This window comes from Pipra filicauda, unplaced genomic scaffold, assembly GCF_003945595.2.
Source record: "Pipra filicauda isolate LSUMZ 115617 unplaced genomic scaffold, ASM394559v2 scaffold36_size6622888_pilon, whole genome shotgun sequence".
NCBI classification, from domain to species: Eukaryota; Metazoa; Chordata; class Aves; order Passeriformes; family Pipridae; genus Pipra; species Pipra filicauda.
In genome coordinates, this window is record NW_024104498.1 from 5,913,528 (window position 1) to 5,938,802 (window position 25,275).

A 25,275-nucleotide genomic window follows, 5' to 3' on the forward strand; every position below is an offset into this window, starting at 1 on the left:
GCTCTTGGATATCCAGTGCTGAAAAATACCTCACTGTTCAAAAATCCTAGCTTTTGCCTGTTCCAATTTTGTTACTTGCTCGCCTTCAGAAATATGGATTTAATATTCAAAATGGATTTAAATTTCACTAAAAAAATACCTAATGCATTACCAATAAAGAATTTAGTTTCATGAAACAAAACTGAAATTTATATACAAATTATGCCTCTCTTTCCAAAAGACTTCTATGTGCTTTATCTCTAATGATTTTACTTTCAGGTATTTATAGCTTTCATTAAAACAGGATTTGCCTACTGCTTCGTGTAAATAGTTCATACTGGTGGTGAGACACTTAAGAAACAGTGAAAGTAAATATGCAAGGCTTTTGCATGTTTTTCTTTATCTGCTCTTGTTCTATCACACAGTGGCAGCACATTATAAAGAACAACAGAACAAAGTAAAACATGTGGGTCTTTTCATGTGTTTAGCAGGTGAAAGTGAGGCTGCACATCTTTTCAGCCCCATCTGGAGAATAACAAATTAACCCTTGGACTTTACAAGGGGCAAGAAGTTATCAGTCACAGCCAGCTGACAGGGAAGGTCTGTTAGCGTGGAGATGCTACAGGTTTGGACAGGAATGTCAGGACTTCCCATCGTTACTGCGATGCTGAAAAACGATGGTGCGCTGAGCCCAGGTTTCACAGCTTTAATTAATACGTTCTGTGCACTCTGACCAACCTGATAATCCAAGAAGACTCAATAAAAACCACCTAGGGAGGGAGGATATGTCATCACTGTATCGTATGTTACCTCTTATGTATACTGCACTGAGTTATAAGTTATATATTTTACTTTCACTGGAGGGCTTGTGTACCTGGGGCTGTGCAAAGACCATGAAAGAACTGCCAGCACCAGTGCTCGTTTAAAGGAGGCATCGAGCCATCTGCTCATCTTAAAGGGGTGTCAAATGGAAAGAGTAAGAAACTAAGACAGGAAAAATGCAGAATTCCCCATGCTTTGCTCTCTGCTCAGGAGGAGTTGAGGATGTCTTCACAGAAGCAAGACTGCATGTTCGAGGGAAGGACCAACTGATGCACTGCTAAAATGCCCAAATGTGTTCTTCTGGACACTGTATATCCATCAGTGTGTACAAAAATTGGGCAAACTAAGAGCAGAATTTAGGCCAATTCAAGATATTCAGCTTCCACCAAGGAATCAGGAGGGAGCTTTCGTCTAGGAGGTGTTTTGAGACTTCTCAGTGTGACAGAAAGGTCTGGGACCCAAGCTGTCAAACCACAAGCTTTTTCTGATGACTGCAGGTATTTTTATGCCACGCCCTGGAGCCTGGGGGCAGTCACAGGTAGGAACCGTGACCATGAAAGCCTCCCAAGAAGGAAATCCTACCAGGAGAACGGTGAAGGAAATGGTAGAAAGAAGTGCTGGAGGAAAGCCAAGGGGCCATACAACACAGTCAAGCCTCAGACAAGCAACGAGGTGTGACAAGGGAGGGAAGGTGGGACTCCAACACCTATGCTCCTGCTGTCCCTGGCTGCTTGAGCACTCCCTCAGGAAGACAGGTTTGCTCCAAGTCAGAGAGGTCCTGAAGCTGTGTCCTCATCCTTGGCTGAACACAGGGCAAAAAGATGCAATGGTGGCACTGCTCACTTGGCTGCAGGGAGACAGGCTGGAGGAGGGAGTGATCCCCCTCCCCATGACCATCAGTAGGCAGGCACTCCCCGAGCACTGTCCTTACCAGGGAGGCAGAGGGGGTAATTTAAACAAACAAGGCCCCAGTGATGGAAATTTCAAGCTCAAAGCTACCATATGGAGGGAAGTCATCTGACCACAATTTACCTGTTAGACTTCAAAGGTGTCCAGGTCTCCTTTAAATAAAAGCAGTCTTTTCTGTAATGAAGTTAAGTACTGTATTTCAGCACCATGTGTTGTGAAAAGGAAGCAATTTGGATTAATTTACTGAAATTTACCTTTCAGATGCAGTTAAGTGGAATTAAAAGTTTGTCTGAGTTGACAGAGTTCTGTTTTCCATCACTGCATTGTCTTGAAAGAAAGGATAACAGGCTAAGTGCTTAAATTCCATCCAAACTGATAAGGTTCAATCTATAGAGGCACACTCAGTGTAGTTTATTACACATTGTCTCCCTTCATCCATCACTGGTATACATTTTTTTCCCCTACAAAACTGTTTCTTCCAAAATAAATTGATATTTGTAATGTTATTGCATTCATCTGGGGTTGAACAGTCTGCACTGGGCTATCAGAGAACTGCCATTTCTAGTTACAGGGGGAATTAATTTAATTTCCCACTAATGGCAGATTTTGCAGGGCTGAGCTTACATCTGGGACAAGAATTTCTTTTTTTCTCTTCTTAGAATGATTCCTTTCCTTTAATTTCTTTCCTATGCAAGTGAAACGTGTATCCTTAGTCCCTTTCCAAACATCATCTTCACCCAGATCTCTTCCTCAGCAGTGGGAATGACTTTGCCTATTACATTTCCTCTAATTGTTTCTTCCCATCACTGTACTTCTCTCCTTCTCATTCCCTAGCTGCCACAGCTCGTTCCAAAGCTCACCCCTCCTGAAACACCCTCCCAGATACTAACTCCCCCTCCCTCCCTTTTCCCAGGAGCCTTGCCTTAGGGTTCAGGAGCTATAACACTCCCTGACAGCTGGGAGAGGTTCTCTGTTCTCTTGGGCTGGTTTTGTTTGTAGCCTCCAACTGTTTACCTGCTACAACAAAGGTGTGACCCTGATCTGGTCTTCACTGACCACTCTGAAATGTTACAGACATTTCTCTACTCTTTCCATTCACTGAGCATCTCATCATGAAAAGCCAGTGAATGATCTGTAATTAATTATTTATATTACATGGGGAAGCTTAGCTAACACAGTGTCAACAGGAACAATAACACAGTTTGTATGCCAAACTGCAGCCTTCCAGCCCAAGGGTTTTGCCTCCCCTCCCTGCTGCCCCAGCTGGCTTTTGGCTATGGGAGCTAAGTAGGGTTTGAGTTTTGTCTAAGTTCAAATTCCTCCCAAGGATAGACTTCAGATCTGCACATTTCTGCAAAATCAAGTAGTCAAAGAAAAAAAAAATCTTGCTACTTGCAATCTTCATTTAATTTTGATTCTTGACAAACAATTTCAAACAGAAACTGCAGTGAGGCAGGACTTTTTCAGTTTGTTTAGATTTTGGGGGAAGGAGGCAGAAGGGAGAGGAAACCACACATTTCATCAGCATTTTTTATTTTTTAATAGCCTTCAGTGTAGCTGATTACCCAGGAGATCAGCAAATCTTAGCTCTGTCAAAGACAAGGATAAAAGACAGAGCAGAAGCTTTCTCATCCTCCGCAGCGGTACTAACCCTCCAGCACACAAATCTAAACACTGTCCACTCAGTGGTGCCAACTCAAATGCCTCAGCTGTTAAGACAGAACAAAAAGAAAAGGACAATCTCCAAGGTATAACTGAAAGTAAATAACTAATAATGATGTGTGACATTAAATGATGACTCGTTTTTCACGAGGCCGTTTCAGATTGTAGCTATAACCTCGGATCAGACCCAAACGACTGCGAGAGCCGAAGTCTTAGTGGAACCATTAATTATGGATTTCCTGGCTTTTATAGGTTGGAGTCAGACCTTTGATGTTCCTTTAAGATTGTTCTCCTGTGTTCATTTCCTTTGTTTCTCTGTTGGTAGCTTAAAAAAACACCCTAAGATTTCCATGGAAGTCTATGAGATCTCCTAGAAATGCATAGTCCATAAAAGTCCTGCAATTCATGGCTCATAAAGTCCTCTAATCCATGGTCAATAAAGCTTTGGAAAAGGGCTGTATGAACTACAGTCATTTCACAGTTCAATGAGGTTCATACAAGAATCAATAACCTGGTTTAAATTCGCCTGGATTTGTCCTCCACCTGTATATTTCTCTTTGACTTTTCAGGTTGAAAGGCATCTCAAACAGCTGAATTCTGGAGACCTTGCATGGAAACAATGAGCTTTATGAAGCTTTCACCCCAAAGCCTTAACAAAGACCTAAATCCCTCAACCTTGTCTCAAAGGTGACCAAGTCAAGTTTCAGGTGACAACTGATGAGTTAGGAAACTCAATCTGGAAGAAGAACCATTTGGGAACACGAGGCCATAGCTCAAGGTAATATTATATGTGGAGACCTTGGTCTGTACAAAACATGGGGGACTCCAACTGAAGTATATGTAAATACACAATGGATCTCTGGGACATGCCAGAGTGAGAACCTCCTAGTACACTGATTATCCTTCAAAAATGAGTGCTAAGTCTTACTGATAAAACATTATTGAGGCAACACAGTAGAAGTCCATGCTTCTCTCCTGCACAGGTAACACTCCAATGCCTGTATTATCAGCCATCCTGCTTGTTTCCTTCCAAGAATGGTTACGATACAAAGTCTGGTGACAGACACACATTTCTGCCCTTCTCTTGCCAATCAGAAAGGAACCAGTCAGAGAGAACTCGCTGTTTATTGCTTTGTGCAGGGTCCAGTTTGCAATTAATGCTGATGAAACCCAACTGCCAAAAGCACAATATGCAGCAGCTGGTTTATGAAAGTTGAAACCCCGTCCAATTTATGGGGAAACCAGAGCTGGTTGCGAGTCTCTGATTTAGCTGAACAGTTTGTATTTTTTCTGTTTTGTTTCCAGGAAAACACCAGAAGTTACTCCAGAACTGCAGAAACGCTAAAACCATCTGAAAGCACTAAGGCAGGCTTCCCTTCTTCCAGACTTTCCTCATTTCTAGGGCTGTGATCTCCCACTAATATCTCCCTGGGATCTTTCAGCAAGGCAGGCAACACACAGTGTTTGGTTCATCACCAGCGTGGTGGGAGCGGAAACTTATGTTTCCTTATCCCAATCTCCATCCTTATGAAATCAAAGTAGAGGGATAAAAGGTTTGATTCAGATGAAATCTCACAGGAGCCCAAAACAAGTAATTTAACTCTAACCTTCAGAAATACCTTTTAAATAATTTTCCTAGGAACAGTTTTTAATAAAACCAGCAAAAGGCACAAAAGTGCACAAGCACCACTTTAAGCCCCAACTGCACATTTCCACTGCCATATCACACCCAATATCCAATATTCCTTCTGGATAGCTAGAATGGGGGCAGGAGGATTGTGCCTAACTGCCAGGCTCCCACCAGATCTATTTAAACATCTCACTTGCATGACACATATGGTGATCTGGGCCAGACACCCTTGTGAAATGCTGGGACACCATGAGACACCACAAGTCAGCAGCTCCCCAGCAGAAGGAGGATAGAAAAATCCCTTGTCTTTGAGGTAATCAACTATGTTGATCCAAATGCCTCTTAGTTCATGCTTAAACATCCTCTGTGGAGAGGATCCAGCCACTCAACACACTTGGAAAAGAAAACACATGAATCCCTCTTACAAGGCTGGCACTGACCTCAGTAACAGCCTTATTACACTAAGATTAATGTGCACCACCTTAATAACACCCCTTACATCATTCACCCTGAGAATACAATAAACTACAAAAAATGAGGCAACTATTTCATTAAAAAGAATGAATAAAAATAATTAAAAAATAATCTGAAAACATAAATATGTGAAGTTTTTTCTTTAGCAAAGGGAGAAACCTTGGAGAGACTTGCAAGGAATTTAGGTGCTATGAAAGTGGGAATAAGTAATGCTCAAAGACAATCATTACATATGTAGGTGATTAGCCAGTTCCCAAAAGATTACTTAATTCCTTTTACTTGTTAGAAGATCTATAAACATTGTGGCTGTTTATCTGCCCATGACTTGGCCTGGATAAAGGCACTAAGAGATTTTCCAATTTTTAGAGGTGGGAGAATAAATTGCTCAGGAATCCTCAAAGCACACATTGAGAAGCCCTGGTCAAACATGAAGGCTCTTATTCAAACACAGAATGGGATTTTTTAACCTCAGACAAAGACTGGAATAGCCATGGAAATGTGCCTCCCTCCATTCTCTCTTCACATAGAGGCCTTAGTTAAGTAGTTCATTTTGCCTCAGTTTGCTGTTCTCAGTGCAGCCTGAGATGTTAAAACATTTCAGCCCCAGAACACAGTTAAGGAGGTTGAAAGTCAGATATGTCAGAATCTTAAAAACTCCCAGGAATATTCTGCATGGTTGGAAAACGAGTGAGCCTTTGGGCTGAAAACTGACACTGAAGATTGGAAAATAATTATTGGAAGAAAAAGGGCAAACATAGAATATTTTCTATTGTTGTTCTTTTCCTGTTTTTACTCTGAAAAGTCTTTGTTTCTGTATATTTTAAATATTCTAAGCATTAGCTTTTTTTCTCTTTACTTTTAGATCAAACATGCCTATGAGCTTTCCTCCTAGTTCTTCATCAGGCTCCAAAAACATCATCTCACTCCCTGTCTCTCCCACTTAGCCTTTCTCCAACCCTCCTTATGGTCTGATCAACAAGAGCTGGGATCTGTAAAGAGCATCTACTTAGAAGCCAGCAGGAAGAGGACAGGGACCAAAACAGTTGTGACTCACCTGTCTTCTATCCGAACCCAGAGGTCATTGAACTGCCTCTGGCGGTGGTGTTTGTGCTGCTTCTTGTGCCATTTCTTCTGCCTGCCAAACTCTTCCAGCTGGCTGATGCTGTCTGGCAACAAGAGGTGAGGAGACAGGCTGTCTTCTTCATCCATGTGCAGGGGCTTCAGGGAAGGAGAGGTCAGTGGGACCTGCTCAGAAAGAGGGACAGCGGGCAGGGCCGTCACTGAGGATCCTTCCAAGGCTGGGCTTGTCTTTGTCGTCCTTGAACTGCAAAACATAACATTTAAATATTTGATGAATAAGGAAGAAAACATGCCAAAAAAAGAGTGAAAGCAGAGGACTACACTGCTTGTTGTGTGCTCCTAATGGCTGAGAAGGTGCACAAGGAGGAAGGTTTTTGCTCTGGGGCTGCAACTAAAGACAGCAGTGGCATTTCCTAGGAAGCTTCAAAGTAAACACTGAAGTGAATAAAGGGGGAAAGGCAGTGGATATACTATTGCTGTTTTCTGGCGCTTTAATTACTTCTTAAAGGCTTTAGAGTCAGTGGTAAGGGTAAACGTCACCTCCCCTGCTGGGCTGAAGGTCAAACGACAAAACTCTCTCTGAGCTGGCAAATGACTCTCAACTGTGTCTGGCAAAACTACTCTCTCTGAGGAAAACACATACATTAAGAGAAGCTGATCTTAAATTTATGAGATAGTACTAGTTATCTCATTATTTCTCCTGCCTTTCTTTTTTCTTTCCAACTTTGGATATCATCTGTGGAAAACAAGTCATTGTTTTGACTACAAGAAGAATTATACTTGCTCATCTGAGTCAGGATTGGTGACAAGGAAGCCCAGACTGATGACAGAAGCATGGAAGCTAGGCTGCTGGGATGGGATATGTGAGACCTGAACTCCAGCAGGTAATGTAGAAAAAAGGAGGTAAATGACCTGCCCAAAGACTCCTTGAAACAATACTGCCAGAGCTCTTTGCTGTTTGAAATACTACCACCTCTTGTATATGACTGGAACGATGCAGAAAAAGACCTTTTATTTTCATCTTCTAGTGTTTCACTGATCTTAGAAAAAAGTCAATACACACTCCTTTGGTATGCAGCCATGTGAACTTACTGTGAGCTAAGATATCTGAAACAAAAATCTAATAAACCAGGACTGACACAAAGTTATTTCCCCACCCCCCAACTTCAGTAGAAGTTCATGTTCGGTCTTAATTGCAAGAGAGGAACTTTTCCTGTCCCTGGGATGGGCCAATGAGTTGTAGGTATAGAAAATGGGAGAGAATTAATAGGCAATATGAAGCTGTGGTCTGCAAAACTATTTCTATTACATGGATGCTATGACTTTTATGACAGAAACAATTAAAGCCACGTGAAAAATTTTGCCTCCTGAGTGAAACCAGTAAGACATTTTAATGAAAAAGTAATAAAAAATCCTAAACTTCATTGGTGACAATGTACAAAATGTGCCGCAAGTGAAACCACATGTTTCATTTATGGAACATTTTGTTCTCTTCCAAAAAAGTCACATCTACTACTAGTGCAAGCTTTTTTTCTTTCTGATTTTTTTGAAGTCTGTTACAATACCAGTCAAGATGGTCATCTCTGTTTCCAGTGCATTGTGTTTCATCCAAAGGTCCTTCCAATAACTACTGATAATCATTGCTACTATGAGACTCACTGGCAAAAACTACACTAACTTTGTCACTTGCAGCCAACATTCATGAAGTTCTTCAGAGATCATCACACAACAGATATAGAAAAGAAAAAGACACTTGTTTAAACTAATTCTAAAATTCTCCATGGTTGATTTCATTAATAAAAGACACAAAAAAAATCCCATTTTTTTCCTCTTTTTCCAAGCATTCAGACTCCCAGAAAGTCCTTTTCAAACACATTCATACTCACTCCACGCTCTATTTTACATCACAGACAGATCTACTGGTTCTGAATTTTTTCCCCGGTTAAGACTTTCATCCATGTTTCGTGTTGAGGGGGAGTTTTCATCAATTTCCTTTGAGAGCTCTTGGTGCTCTCCAAAGCCTTCAAGAATTCTTCTGTGACACAGGCTCATGGCTGAGGCAGAGCCATCTCCAGACTCACAGGTATCAAGATGCAACTTGGATAGGACAGTTTAGGCAGGTAGGAAGGGCCTGGAAGCATCTACAAACACCGTGTGGGTCACTGCGATGTCAGCAAGCACCGACTGCTGGCAAGAAGCCACTGGAACTGAGCTGTTGCCAAGATTTCTGTTCCCACTGACTTTCTTCTCCTTGCCACCCAAACTGTGCCCCAAATTCCCCGAGATGCTGAAGGTAGGAGCAGCCCTTACATCTGCCAGTTCAAGGCTGGGGTTGCTGTTTGGTTCCTTGAATGGTGTTAGAGACATCTGAACACATACTTTCCAACTCTTAACACCTACTATTTTGTTACACGTGTTTACCTTGCACTGTAAACTGGAACCAGTAGAGAGGTGTTTTTATGGGTTGAGATTCTAGAAAACACTTAAGAGACTGGCAGCTCCCTTCTTATTAAAATTAATGAGTTGGGCATCAAAATCCCAGTGGTGGCTTTGAAAGTTTCTAGCTTAATTGTTTCCACTACCGTCACATGAGCCACAGGTTGTAAACTCGATATTTCAGAACATTCTTTGGGAAGAGAATAAATAAACACTGAAGGAACGTTAAAATGTTGTAACCTAAAGAGGGTTATAAACTAACCACTTGTACTTCAGAGTTGACTCAGGGGGAATAGCTCCACTGTGGCAACTGCATATTTCATTTGGTGGATGTTTGTTCCATTATTCCTGTACTACTAACAATTGCACCAAGACCTAAGAGGGACTGTTGAAGGCTGTATGTTGATGCATGCTTGCTCCTTTCAAAACAAAATGAAAATGCTTTTTAAACTGATCTAATAAATAGTTACAATAACTACATTATATTATGATATAAAAATAATAGCTATGTTGCATTACATAAATGTAAACAAAATATTATAAAAGGGAATTATTTAATTATTAACCTGGTTGTTTTCAAATCTGACTGTCATCCTACAGACATTCAATCAGAAGTAAAATCAAAACAAAATATGGATATTTAATCCCAATACACTGTAAGAATATTTAAAGATTTTATTTTTAAGTAAGATAGACTGCCCAAAAGAAGATATCTTTCCCATCAATTTCAGTAAAAATGTTATTAATACAAAGGGCTTGAATCTATCAATATTCTGGATTTTATCCTAAAAAATAAAGACAAAACCCTGCCATCTGCAATAGGATACCTGGACAATCAATCTCCCCATTAAGTGAAGCTTTACTGTTGGATTCAACTGCTCGTTTCATGGACTATTTCGTGCCTTTCCCCCAGTCTCGGTCTCCATGCACTCTGTTAGCACAGCTGCACTGTATGAAACCATGGGGATATAATGGACTTTTTTTCCATTCCTTCACTATTGCTGAGACAGCTTTTCAAGATACATAGCTATTTTTAAAGCCAGAGAAAAAGCAAGGCTAGTTTTCAGTTTGTGAGGCCACAGTGCCTTTTCTGAAGAAAGAGTGAGAAAGTACCACCCAAATATCTCGGTCCACGCAAAGATCTCTGAGATTTTTCATGAATAAATTGATACAATTCCAGGCTTAGAGGTTCCACCCATTTTTAAATGTATCATTCCCACACAGGGTGGTCCTGGAGAAATTAAAATTATTTCAGGCCCTTAGGTGGGTTTTTTCTCATCTCTGACCTTAGTTTCCTTCCCTGGGATGTGCAGTTCTGCAAAACAAGTTCTCTAAAACAACAAAGTCCAAACAAGAAAACTTTGGAATCTCAGCAAATATCCTACGTGGCTTGGTCCTAAGGTACAGAAAACAGAGTGAAAACAGGGAAACATTTATTCTTGCTAGCTCTTGAAAATGCTTAATCCACAGACAAAGACCTCTGTGGTTTTCTTTCACTTCTGGTGAAATTTGCCATCCTTTTCTAATTCTTTTCAAGAATTAAAAGAACAAAACAAAACATGTAAGTTGTTTGGGCTGAGCTGGATGCTGCATTAGGCTGTCTCAGCATTTCTCTTTGCCTTGTGGTCTCCAGTGCTGCTCTATGCTGGTACTGACAATTGAAAATTGGCTCATTGTTGGGATTTGCTAGGGTTATTGTGTTGATCTCGTCAGAAAAATTAAATTAGCACCATGAAGTCCTGCAATATCTTCTTTTCATAATTATCAAGCTTCAAATTGTTCACTTTCATTCAACTCCAACCCCAAGCCCCCAGGCTATGCCTTTCTCCCTGCCCAGGCAAGCATCTTCCTACGCTACATCAGATTCCTCGGCTCAAGAGGGCTGTGACCATCTCTGGGCTTCAAAACCCCTCTGCAGGGCAGATCAAGAGCACCACATTTCGTTCCTGCTCTGAAGAGCCCTTATGAATAGCCCACCTTTCCCCACCAACAGAGGATCTGTGGGGTTTAACACTGCGCCTTGCACCCCACCTTGTCCCTGCCAACAGGGATTTTCCCAACCACTGATTCATGGACAATTGTTTCAGGGAGGCATCAGGCAGGGCAGACCCCAGCTATGCCTTTAGCTACTGACCCTGCCAGAGTAATGCCAGCAATGTTTCGTGTGAGTCCCATCAAGCCTCCCCTGGGCTTCCACAGGGCCAGGGACTTGCCCTCGCTTTAGCTCATGAGAAGACATTCCTTTGCTGATGATACACATCTTCCACACGACTAAACCATCAATCTATTTTTTCAGCAATCTTGCGGTAACATTTCTGTTCCCTCAGACATGTGCAGAATCTTCTAAAATCCAAGCCTGCCAATTTGTTATTTGCATCTTGATTTTGTAGCAGGAGTGATGGAAAAGTTTTGCTCAGGAGACTGCCATGCTTTGCACGGGCTTCCAAGTACAGCAACATCGCTGAGGTTTTCTTGCTTCAGTTCTCAGAACTGTCAGACAAGGGGAGATTTTGTTTCATCAAGAGAGAAGCTGCGGTGATAGCAAGGAATGTGTGATGTGGCAGCTTTATCCTTATGCCACCGTTCCTGGGATGCACCCGGATGACAGCCAGACAGTAAGTTAAAAGCGTTTTATTATAGATGGATTCTCATAAATTCCAGTTTGGGTGTCCTTGTCGGGGCAGGAATTTGTCAGTCCCTCGCATGCATCCTTGCTCCCCTCGCCACAGGCCACAGAGACATCTGCTTCTGGCTTTTCTTTCCTTACACATCTCTCAGAGAGTCATGCACACCCACAAGATGGGCACCAGAATGTCCTGTCCCACGAGGAGTTTTACTTTTTTTTTTTTTTTTTCTCTTCCACGCCAGGATGAAACTCAGATTTTCAAAGCTCTTGGGAGAGCAGCAAACAAAAGAACAGAAAAGCAGGCAGAAATCCTAACCCACCCCAGCACAGTTTATAAGGCCTCTTACTAGTGGTGGGAAGTATGGATTGAGACCACGGACCCTCACATAACCATGTGACACCAGTGCATACCACCACAGAGATAATCTCCTTCAAGATGAAAGCATATATATATTTTCCTGTAAAAGAGAGTAACTCCAGAAAAGAGATCAGAGAATTATCTGAGCTGCTTCAGGTTAAGTGCTGTAAATAGCTGAGGACAAATTTGGGATCGAGTGACAGCAAAAGAGAATACCTGCAAAATCCCTGATTGTTCACTTCCCCAATCAGCTTAATTATAATGAGGTTATAACATTTAGGATGTAGTTGCCTGTAGACTAACAGAACTTGGAAACAAAGTTGTTTTTTCTTTGCACCAGAGTCAACTACATCTCATGAGCAGATAAATTAGGTTAAGTAGTTAAATTAGATTACAGTCCACCCCAAACTTGGATGGTATCTCTGTACTCAGAATCCATGTCAGACTATTTCTCTGGGAAAAATCACTGTTGCTCAAGAACTGTAGCCTTAGTTTGAAACTGAATTTAGTCCTCAGTATACACATAGATTTGTGCAAACCCTCAACTCTGTGCATAAATGAAGTGAAAAGCTTGTGAAGATATTCCCATGGATGGTCATGTTCTCCTTCCCAGTTTGAGAAACTTTAAAATAAGAGAAACGAGTAAAACTTCTGTTATTTATTCCATTTCATTAAAAGTGGAGCTGGTCTAGGGCACAGGAGAAGAAACACAAGTGGTCTGCAACTGGAGGGGCTGAATTTGCTGAAAGAAGAGAGGGCAGCTGAAACATTTGTAACGTGTCATTTCCACATTTTCATGTGAATTCTTTTATTTCAGAAAACTAAAAATGTTTCATTTCAGCATTTTCTGAACAAAGCTTTTAGTTTTTCTTTTTAGTCTTCTGTTTTCAAAGACTGAAATGCTACAAAGCGCCCTTTTTTGTTCAGAAATTGATCTCAATTAAAAAGAAAAACCCAACTAATATATAAAAATGACAAATCCCAACAAAACCCAATTCCTGCTTTCAAAAATATCCTCAGAATGTTCCATTTCAAATTGCTCTGAACTTATTTCCCCTTCTCAAGTTTTTGGCTCAGTTCTTGAACTGAATAATCCTTTGTTTATGCATCTTTCATGAAAACTCTGTAATCTGCACACTCCAGAGGATGGGCTGTGCCCCCAGAGGAAGGATGGGTCGACCCTCCAGTCTTGCTTCCATTTCCCACATTAATAGCAAATCAGAACCTTGTGGCCCACAAAGCCTCATCTCAGGCTCTGTTCCCTAAATCTCCACTGTCTTATTACCACCACACCGATTCAGTCCTAAGTTATTTCTGCCTGGGTAGTTTGGCTTTACCTCTGGATTGGAAATCCTGACTTTTGTCCAAATTTGCCAAGAATACACAAGGTTTTTGATGAATCTACAGTGATAGATTCACACACACCACAGAAGAAGATTTTAGGGTTGCATTTTTTATGGAACTGGATGATTTTCACGGGTTTATTCCACATATTTTTTGTCTGTTATTGCTTGAAAACCGTTGTTAACATGAGTAAATATATTGCTCTTTCCTTTTAATAACTTTTTAATAAACACACATATATTGCTTCAATAAAGAACAATGGTGGACTTATTACTGGGGAATGCAATCTCTCTTTTCTCTTTCTAAACTCTCTGATCTTTCTATGTTTCTTTGAGATGATGTCATATTAATTACACACAGCAGATTTTTCCTAAAAAATTCAATAGAATTAACTTCCATCATTCAACAGGTTCTGCAAAGCATGAAATTCTCACCCATTTAGGCCCAGTCTGCAACATGAAGTTTCTTCAGGTCTAACTGTGACATTTCTAAAGTTTTGGTTTGGGCTTCAGTTTTGGGCCAGTTGTGATTCTACAGCATATTTACAGTGGTTTGGGCAGTGTCTCAGAACAAATGCCACCACTCATCTCAGCAGTTACAATCTCAGACCCCAGGGACTGGAGAGCAAGTCAAGGGCTGAACAAATCCTTCTCTCTCCTCTAGCTGCCACAATCAAACTAGACATACTCACTAAAACTTGTCTGTATCCTACTTCCATTTTTAGTCAGTGGAACTCCTGATGCCTATGGCTGTCTGCTCCTCCCTGGGACAGAGCTGTACAGCCATGCATAAAGGCAGGTTTGCTAACTCTGCTGCAAAACTATTCTCATCTCATGTTCTTATTCCCAAAACATTCCTGACTTTGGTTTAAGCACAGAAGAGAAAGTGAGGATGAATTTGTTTCATTCCAGCAGCTGTCATCCAGACAGTTTTCAAGATTAAGAAGCTGACTGACAGTAAAACCCCAAACTGGTTGCTTGATTTGATTCCTCAGTAGAATTACAGCTAATACACAACTGTGTCTGTATCTTGCTCATTTGCAATCCAAATTGACTTCTGCTTCCAGATTGTTTCCACTGGGAATTAGTTTTCCTTCTCTGCTGGATACTCCAGAGAAAAGACACATCTACAGGAGTGCATATTTTCCATTACATCTTAAAAATAAAAACTCTCTACAGAGACATCAGCTGAGCAAGGCACTAAATGCCTCGCTTGAAGGACTACAACATTTTCACTGACTTCAGACTTAAACTAAGGGCAGATTATTCAGCATTTGCCTAGTGTTGCTTCCTTGCACTTCTGTCTGATGCTCTGGAAGCTGAGTCCTGGTAGGGATGAGATACTGGGCGGATCACAAACCAGTACAAGCACGGCAACTTGCCTTCCTGAAGTACCTTGTTCAGTCAAGGCTCTTACAGCTGCAAGAGGAGAGATAACGAAGGCTCATAAGTAGCTGCTATCACTGGAAGGAGAGAGACATGGACCACTTAAACTGAGCAGCAGGAAGAAGTGTGGAACCAAAGAACCATAAGCAGACCATGTCTGCAAGAAATCCCACATCTCTGTAATACTGAACCCAGTATTCCTCTCCAAAGCCAACACCACAAAACATCTGATCTGCTCAGCCATTGATGCTGCTGAGCTAAAAAAAGGAACACAGAGCCACTCTGCCTTTCTCCAAAATACTGTTATAGCCCGCTGGCATTGTCTTTATCACATGGCCTGAGTGTTTCCAAGAAAAGAACAAAACAGTTGTCAGGAACCCTGTTCAGGCAACACTTCAGCCTGTCTGTGGGCATTTTTACTGGTCGGTAATGGACAGAGCCCTCAAGATGTGATGAAAGCAGAAGTGTCCTCCCTCCAAACTCCACTTGCTTTAATGTCTAATGCTGTTCTGTCTACTGTAATGCTAACAGACTTCACATAAGGTCTCTCTATGTATTAGCCTCGTTTCACCCAGGTTCCCTCTCTGTATCAACTCATGATGATGAAACTGCTTGCATCAAATGCTTATTTATGTCTGACAAATTCATCCTTCACTAAAATACTTCATTAACAAAGCATGCACATTGCTGCTGAAACCTTAAGGAAGAAAAGAAGGGTTTACATTCTTTTTTTTTGGTTGCTAATTGAAACTTATGAGATTGGACCTTGAACTACAGCTTGAATATCCAGGAGGCATCTGGCTTCCTTGACCAAAGAGATAGCAAGATCCTCAGGTGCCCTTTGTGTAACCTCTGCAGACTTCATTTGTCAAGGAAATTTGTCAAGGAAAATTAGATTGGGGATGGGCAGTGGTTGAAACTTTCACTGGGGAGCTTTGTGAGCACAAATGACAAATGACTCATTATAAGCTTGAGCAGACCCAACTTATACATAAACTGTTTGCATACACACAAAAAACATAGACAAAACCAGCAATTAAGGCCAGCTTTCTTCCCATACAGAGAACCCTACACAGCACAAAGTGAAACACCAGGAAAATGAAATCCACTTGTTCTGCTGTTCCCCAGAGCACAGTTAAGTCCCTGTTAGGAAGCTTGTTCCCTCCATTGTATGTGCATGTGTTGCATGTGTTTATCTATTTGTTTGTTTGCCTTGAAATGCTTTATCTAAGTGCCAGTCTTTTGAGAGGGTACCACAGTTGACTGAGTACTTGTAGCACTGCCTAGCTACAGAAAAACATGTAATATCACAAGGCAAACAGATGTCAAAGACTCATCAAAACTATGCCTGGCATCTGGCACAGGTTCTAGCAGTCACGTTTGCTTCTTATCACTACACAAAGCTGGAACACTTCAAGAGTGACCAAATTAGGTTATGGGAAAGGCAGGAAAGGTAAAGAAGGAGGGAAGTGGGACAGTGCACCCCAATAGTGAAAGAAGAAAATAAAATCAGTATCCTGCTCCCCATTTAAACCTCTTCTGGTTTTCTGTGGATTTCATGTGCTGCCTTTCAGTGACTTGAGTGGGAATTGTTGACCATTCAGCAATGGCTGCTATTATGTATGCATATGCTATCATATTCAAGTATGAATGCCTGAATACATAGGAATGGCCCTAAATTCATGGTTGCATTTGTAAAAAAAACAAACAAACCCCTTGTTAGCTCTGCTTTCTTTCAAGTCAATGGCCTTTCTCCTTGAGGGGAATGCTTCTAAAATTGCCTCAGGCATTTAAAACCTCAGTGCCTGCTAAATGTCAGTGGAAGTTCCCATTCCCAGTTTCATTCGCGACCTAAAACTGAATCTACGTACAAGTTTGATACAAGTGTAAAATTCTCATTTAACATTAGCAAGAAATCCCATGCCTCTAGAGAAGAAACACCATTCCTTTGTCACAAAGTAAGGTTTGCTTTGACAAAATGGTGGCAAAAAGTGAATCTGTGCATCTATTGCATCCACTGACTGCAGGAATGACACGCTCCTCCTGGGAAGAGGTCTTCAGCCTGAGAGGTACCATGAAGAAAAGATAGAGGGACTCAGCAAAACCATGTGTGTGCCCAAACTGGAGTCAGAGGTGAGGACGCACAAGGTCCTGCAGATCTGCACCTGCCAGGAGAAGAGAAGTAGAGGAAAAGCCACCCACTGACCTGGACTGAAACACTACCAGTATTAACCTGGTGTTAGACAGCCTTGATTCTTAGAACTGCTGATTTCAAAAATCAGCTTTTTCTCTCCCAAGTTCATGGAGGGACTTCTGGATCTTCCTTGTGCTGGAATATGATGCCTTGACTCTGTGGGTGTTAGGAATAATTCCTTAAAATGACTTAAAATGCCACAAATGCAGGCAATGTTACAACCTAAACCCACTACAGCAGCAGAGATTTACTGCTCTCTTTGTAGAATCACAGAATTGTTTAAGTTGGAAAAGACCTTTAAGATCATCAAGTCCAACTGTTAACCCAGCACAGCCACATTCACCACTAAACCATGTCCCAAAGTGCCACATCTACACACCCTTTAAATCCCTTTAGGGATGGTGACTCCACCACTTCCCCTGGTAGCCTGTTCCAACGTGCGGCAACCCTCAACTCGAGGCCATTTCCTCTTCTCCTACTGCTTGTTACTTGGGATAAGAGAACAACCCCCAACTGACTACAACCCCCTTTCAGGTGGCTGCAGAGAGCGATAAGGTCCCCCCTGAGCCTCCTTTCCTCCAGGCTAAATAACCCCAGTGAGTTTATTTCAGCTACCAATGTTTTCTTTCCCCTTCAGGAAGAGACAATACCACAGAAGTCTTTGAGATCCATGTGAACCTTGTTTATCCACTGTGGATTGGGATTTACATTCCAGGGGTATAATGAACCCAAAGACGTGGGCACACAACATTCTTAAAGCCTTGAAGATTATCCCAGTCTCACTCAATAACGGAGCTTTTCCTTAACGATGCTGGCATGTATATGAACTAGAGCCCTTAGCAAAGCTCACTGCCAACAGAAACCAGCAACTCTGGCAAGGCTGAGCAGCAGCCCAGTGTAGTCCCTGTGTTAGAGCTCTGGACAGGCTGTATCATTTTTCTTCAATGGAGAGGGGGAAAGTGTTTATCTGGGAAGCGTTTCACAGCAAGGACAATAGGAAACTGTTTAGCTTTCCACAAATAGGCTGGTATGCAACTTCCAAGCACTCTCCAAGGAAAACTTTGGAACACTGACCACGTCTTTCCAGCAGGGATTTCTTGTAAAGTAGTTAATGCCCCACATCCTTCGTCCCAATTTGCTCCTGCTTCATCCTTGTTTCAAAGTGCTGTGCTCCCTTAAAACACAACATGGGGCTCATCTCTGAACGTGCACTTCGATCACTGGGGACTCCAGATTCGTATCAGCCGTTCAAACATAAGCAGGGATGTGCTGACCCGACAGAGATATTTCCGTGACTGCCTTTATTTTTGCTAGAGAGATTCAGAAATGTGAAGCTGGGCTCATATGACAGGAGATGCAAATCTAGGGCACTGGGTACCAAAGCACTTGGAGTCTGTCTATGACTTTGCTGCTGAGATGCTACAGGTTAGCAGGAAAATCTTAGTATTCCTGACTTGACTGGAAGCCAACGGAAAAAGGCTTCAGTGTGCTCTTTCTCACAAATAAGAGCACCAGATAAGGTCTCTTCCTCTGCAAGCTGCCATCAGCAGACAGTGGTGTGAGCTGGTCTGACGTCCCATGTAGCAGTGGGAAGGGGAAATATCCCACATCTAGACCTTCTCTCAACTCTGGCCCGCTGTGGGACCAACTGTTTTCTCCCTGAAGTCAACAGAAGTTATGATCATGTTGGGTGTAAATTTTGTCTTAATTCTTCATGCTGATGAAAAATTTTGTTCTATGGTGGGGCTACAGATGAGGCAGACAGATGGGCATAGCCTGGTCCACAGTGGCCACGACTGGGTGAGTCCTCCAGGTGCTTCTCCTGACAAACTGGAGTGGCAAAGGATCCAGTTTTCACAAGCAGAACAACTGTGTTCCACATGGCCGCCCGCCTGAGCAAGAGGTCAACAGGGAGGCACAAACAGAGAATTCAGTTTTTGTCAGACACTCCTTGTATCTGGCCCCAAAATTTCTCTCTAAATTTGCATATGTGAGTTCCAAAATTGGATTAGTGTAGTAGTGTGTTTTTAGCAATCACAATTGCAAGAAACTGTCTTCATTCAGGAAGTTCTTCCATCATGTCACTTGACAGCCACTGTGTCTACATCCATCTACAGCATCTGATCCATTTTTCCTCCCTCCTGTTTCTGTTCACAGGTCCATTTTTCATTCTCCCTGGAATGCAGAGCATTTGGGAGTGTAGGTGGAAAGCCAAAGTCTTTCAACACCCACTAACAGAAATTTGTTTTATTAATTAACTTTGTGGGAAATAAAAAAAAAAGAAAGATAGTTGATCCTCTGGTCTGAAATCATGAATCACTGTGCAAGAGAAAACATGTCCTCTGAGGCACCTGAGGTCGCTTCAGACAGTGGGTGACTGAGCTGCTTTCTTGGAAAGTCCTGAGTCATCAAACACAGCAGTTTAATCCCCAGGAAATGGGAAACATATTGGCATGATGTTCACTTGCATGGGGCATGAGGTCCAGAGAAGGGTGAAACTCCAAAGGTTCTGGAGATCAGTTTGGCTTGTGGAAGGATTTTAAAACCTTAACGCTTCTCTGAAGTATATCTGATCTGGAGCTGGGTACAGAATTCCCAACACATGATTTCCTGGATGAATTAAACTCTCTACAAACTTTACAGATTACATATGAATTTACTTCGACTTCTCATAAAAATGATTCAGTGATCGTGACACGAAAATGCATTCTGGCATTCTAAGTTCTTTACTGTGACAAGTGCTTCATAAATTCACCATCCTTAATTTACTATTCCTGTTATAAGAACTTAACTCCTTTTGGCATTCCTGCTCCTACTACTAGCACTTAACTAGGAGGAGCAGCTGATACACACACATCTCAGTCTGACCCTTCACCATCTTCTCCTCAAGGGACAACCACACAGTCATTTCAGACCCAAAGCTGGGTTGTGGCCAGCATGAAGTCACCTGGCTTGGCTGAGATACCATGAGTTGTTAAAAGTGAGACTATTTTGCACAAGAAATGACAGAAGATCACATCACAGATGTGGGTTAGAGTGACCTTCGACTTGTGGGGGCAGTTCAGAAAGGTTTCAGTAAAGTTCACAGCATGCCACAACGAGATCCACAGGGGGTCATTTGGCCACGCCACCCATCACACAACGCTGTTCTGGAGGGTTTCTAACCCTATTTAAACTTCAGAGAATGTCCCTATGCACATCTGATCCCTCCTGAAAGATGAAACGTACTACTCAGTGAAATCCTATGTAGAAAACTGTATCCCTGACTGTTTTTTTCTAAGATACTATTATTGAAGGAATTTTAAGTGAAAGCGACGACGAGAAAAGCCATTATCTTCTTCATTGACAGAAGTCCTGTTGCCTTTTTAAGAACTTATGCTTTGTAAAGAGCTCCCTGCAAGCAAAATTACTAGCAATTACACTCATGCTGAATCAAGCAGCTCTATTGATTGCCAACACAGCCCACAACTTCAGCCCACTTGCTGAAGGAAAAGAAGTCAGCTCTGGGAGTGGAAAAGCTATCTGTCCTAACGTGTGAGGTCTCTTTGCCTGACAACGTGATAGTGAAGGTAAGGGAAGTTGGCTCTGCAAAGACAGAGTGACAGCAAACAGACCACAAACTTCCTTAGATAAACGACATCTTTCAAAGCACACAATACCACTTGATACCTTTGTGCCCCTTGAGCTGTTACAAAGTGCAGCTCCACTTCAGCCCAGATTGATATCACTTGGGAGGGAGGCCATCAATCCACAGGACAAGTGCAGGCTGAACGCACAAACAAAGTCACACAACCTCACTGTTTCACTACAGCGCTGGAGAGGGGATGGTGCAGTTTTTCCAAAGGCTTAAGTGAGTCTAGTTACACTGTCCAACTTGAATGTGTCCCAAGTCCTTCAAATAGGAGGGGAATTAATCTCACAAAATGATTAGCCATCTAAAACTAGTCAGATACCTACTGCAAGCAAGTTGGGCCAGTTGTCTAAGACACCCATGAGCATTACTCTGGAAAAGCCAGTCTTTTTACACTGACTATAGTGAGCATTTGCACAACTGTGTGAACATACTCCTAGTTTTCTACCGATTCCCTCATGGCTCCTCACCACCAAAGACAGGAGAGAATCAACAACTATCTCATAATAATGATGACCTCTAAAAGCTACTGGCACCAATGGAAGCCAACAATTGAAATTGTTGACTTCAGTGCAGTTTGGATCAGCTTTATCTCTAGTAACTATAAACCAAAAATTTTCATCTCATACTAATGACCTAAGGTGAAAATATCTGCATTAGAGTTGGCTGGAAGCAGAAGGAGGATGAAAAAAATCAGCTTCTCCTGTGGAAAGAAGAACTCCAAAATTTGGCTAGGAAAGAAGGTGAGAATGAGCTCTGAACTTTTGAAGTCTCCAAGGCTCTGTAAATTTACTATTTGATAGTTTATGGAGTATGAGATACAGATCTCCTAAAACTGATAGGCTGCAGAGCAGCAAAAAACTTAGAAACCTTAGCACTGGCTTCAGGACAGCTCTGTGAGCAGGCTGCCCTTGAGCAAAAAGAAGCAAGCCCACGTTCCCCAGTGGCCCTGTGTGCAAGTTCCCAAGGAACAGAATCATATGGAATATGAAACAATTTTTTCACACGAAAAAAGAAATTTTGCCAAGAACAAAATCTGATTATAGAGAAAAGTGAATGTCCCACTGGGTGAACTAGTCAAGCACAAAATTCCTGAGAAGTTCTGTTCCATATTCATACTCCAACGCCATGAATTATCTTGTTCTTTCCCAGATTTTTTTTTTGTAGCAAGTTCTAAATTCCATTCTTTCAGGTGTCCAGCATTTAAATGTAGCCTAAAGAACACACAGATACACTGTCCCTAAGTAATGTGTTGCTTAAAGGATTATTAAGTTTCTATGGCTGAGAACTTGTAAATTGACTTTGCTTTTCTACCACATTTTAGAGATTTTCTTCAACTTTCTCCCTCCCCTCAGAGTTACTTGGACTGACTCAGACTTCATGGCAGTAAGGTAGACACAAAGACAATCAAATTGCAAAGGAGGATATTTTAAAGGCACATGGGAACATGAAAATGTAATGTGCATATTTTCATAACTAAATATTTTAAGCATTGAGTAGTCATATTCTCCAATGTTAGATGAGGCAATAAATTTGCCAGTGCATGCAGATGAACCCCATTTCATCCCTATACACCTCTTACTGTAAATTATGCTGTCAGTGAACCCCCTAAATAATGGGTTTGCTTTTCTTCTGAGGGAAGGAAGCTAGTGAAGGGAGTATGATCCCCGGGCTCAGATCAAGTGAAAGATCCAAAGGTTTACAATAGGATTAAGAACTGCAGCAACCCTACAGGGAGGTTATTCCACCCACATAAAAGAAAAAAGTGTGCATTTTTCCCTGCCTCAGAAGAGAAAGGATCCCGAATCTCTCCTTCTCAGGTCTACTTTTTTCTCAATTAACTCAGTTGTTTCTAATGAAAGTGTCACAGCTCTCATAAATACTTATTTTTTACTTATTTCACTACAACGTTAACATTCTCTCTGACACATCCCAAAAATTAACAGCTAAGCAGAGCAGAGTAACCCTGGCAGGCTGGCACCAGAAACCTAAAGCTTCCTGGGCATCCCAAGGAACTTGGCAACTACTGGGAGACACCTGAGGGCTCTGATGGAATCCATAATTTTCTGGGGTGTAATTGGCACATTTACCAATTTATTGAATGGCATTTTTACCAATTTGGAGCTGTGGGGAATGCTAGGTCAAACATTTTCCCATTTCTTTATATCACCTCGGGAAGCTTAGGGATCCTGATAGAGTGAAATGGCTGCATCACTGTGGGAAGTAAGTGTGCTTTTATTCCCTGGGGAGGAATAGAGCATTCCTAGGGGGGCAAAGATTTCCACCCTGAGCCAACACTGAGTAGGAGACCAGGGTCACAACTGTAGGATGCTACAGGAGAAGGTGAAGGAGGAAGCTCTTTGCTTCAGAAAGAAAGAAAGGAGTCAGTTAAACAGCAAAGACACATTGCTTCACCTGGGCCAGGAAGTTCAAACATAAGGAGCAAGAGTAATTAATTTCTCCAGCAGAGCTCTGCGAGCGTACAATAAACTCTCAAAAGGGCAGATACAAAAGCTTGTACTGAATTCTCCCGTTCTGAAAGAAGGTAGCATTGAGCACAACCTCGGAAAGAGCAGTCTGAGGGAAATGAGCGCTGCTGCACACTTTTCTGTTCGAGAGAACAGCGTGCAGCACATCAGGGCTTGGTGAGTGGCAGAAGGTCAGAGCCGGTTCTGAGAACCCAGCAACAATAGAGTCATCACGGACACAGGTGCTTCCTGGATTGATCTTGCAGTTTGGCTGTTTCCAACTAAATGTGAAGCAGCTGTGGCCCTTTATCTGCTCGAGTCACTGGAATCCATCTGAGGGGAAATTTTCTCCCATCTCCTCCTCTCTCCCAACCCCAAGCACGCAGCTCTGCTGTCTGAAGACAGAGAGGAGCAAGGACAGCCAGTTGGCAGAACTCCACCAAAAAAAAAAAAAAGTTGCCTTTCTTATCTCAGGGCAAAGCAATGAGATACACTAATTTTCCAATGCCTTCATTTGAGGACAAGGAGGAGAGCCATCAAAAAAAGAAGCAAATATGAATGCTGTTGAAGGTTGTCGTGCAAACAGATTTGGGACGCTTTCCCTCAGGCAACAAAATAAACAAATGAAGCCAATGTGAGGATAAGTTCTCAAGTGTTTATGGCGTTGCTCTGCATGATGAGTACAACAGGGGTTTTTTTTTACAGAAAGGGATCAAGCTGTAAAGGAGGTGTTTTCAACAGTCACCTGGTGGGATTCTAGAAGAGGCTCAGGAAGGTCGACACTGGGCCACTAAGGCAAATCAACAGGAGGAGCCAGGAGATTTCAGAAATCCAGTCAGTGAGAGTTCTCAAATAGCTCCACACCAGATAAATGTACTTTATATGAACTTTCCTTTGCCAGTTCACTGATTCTGGAGCCATCAAACCCCTCCATGTCTTGGCTATCTCTTCTAACCTGACAAGATCTCACTTTATTTTTCCCCAATACCTTAAGAAAGGGAGAATTTGGCTCATATTCATGCTTGTCACTAGACAACAGAAATGTGAGACTCTAGGTATTCAGTTTGGTTGGCTTAAAGAGCAGCCATTTCACAACCCATGCTTAGCTTTTTGGATGGAGGAAGCCAAGAATCTTCTGATTTTACCCAGCCTGTATGTAACAAACAGCTTTGGTCTTTGTCCTGTTTCACTCTTCCCAAGGCTTTTCTTTTTTCATACACAGGAACAGTACTAGTTATTTTCTAAAAAGGTATTCTTTGCCCTTTCTGAAACTGAAATGGGGTTTAAATTATACTAGACTATACTCCACCTATTTATGGTAACACAATTATTATTGATTATAAAGATCAGACCACTAATAATGCCAGTAATAATAATAATAACAACAACAACAATAATAATAATGTTCTAGGAACAGCTATATTAAAGAAAAATAGTATTTGCTTTTTTGGCAAGGCAGTATGGGTAGTAAGCCGGATGTAGAATACATGTTTTGCTAAAATTACTTTCATATAATAGGGCTTCATACTTAACCTGAGCAAGATTGTACTGCAAATCACTGTCAAGAAATCACTGATATTCATCCAAAACCACCCTCAATTTCAATCTGATAATACCTCCAAATGTTTCTATGTGCCAGCTCAAATTGTTCCTCTCCATTCTCCTGCATACAATTTGTCCACAGTACTCCTTTTTTGAATTCCCTTGGCCAAAACATAAGCGTGCAGCTGCTTCAGTTTTTTTCCAACCCTTGCATTTTTCCACGTGCTGTCCACCCCCACCAATCTCTACATTAGAGTCCAGCTGATCTTCCCTGAACACTATCCAGTTTTTCAATTGTCAATGCCAGAATGCAATGCAATGGGCTTGACTCCCTTATACAACTTATTTGGAAGTAAAGCAGATACGTCTCTTTTGGGTTTCAGCAGAGGACAGAAATACCTCTTATTTCATGTATGGCTTCACAAGAATCAAGATGAAAACACCTGCATCTCTGTAACCCATAAAACAATTTCTGCTCTGCAAGCAGCCCAAATTTTTTTGAGCTTCTATTTATTTATTCTATGTATACATTTTGTTAATATAGCCACTATCACAAAATGGTTCCTCTTCTGGGCCTTTCTAACTGTCTTCAAATGCTTTTATTTAATCTTTTAAAAAGCAGAAGAGTAAAAATAGAAGGCTGGACAAAAATGCAAGGTTCCTTAAGAGTCTCAGTTACAGCAACACAACAACACAACAACCAACTTGCTGCGCTTCTGAAAATGCCATCAATTT

General features: G+C 41.7%; 1 protein-coding gene across 1 annotated transcript in view; it reads right to left on the minus strand.

The window, feature by feature from the left end:
* Positions 1-25,275, minus strand: part of TRABD2B (TraB domain containing 2B) — a 276,515-nt gene that overhangs the window by 18,378 nt on the left and 232,862 nt on the right. The window contains exon 6 of the mRNA XM_027747253.2: positions 6,531-6,800. Within this exon, the coding sequence (XP_027603054.1) occupies positions 6,531-6,800 (270 nt within the window). The remainder of the gene's footprint in view (positions 1-6,530; positions 6,801-25,275) is intronic.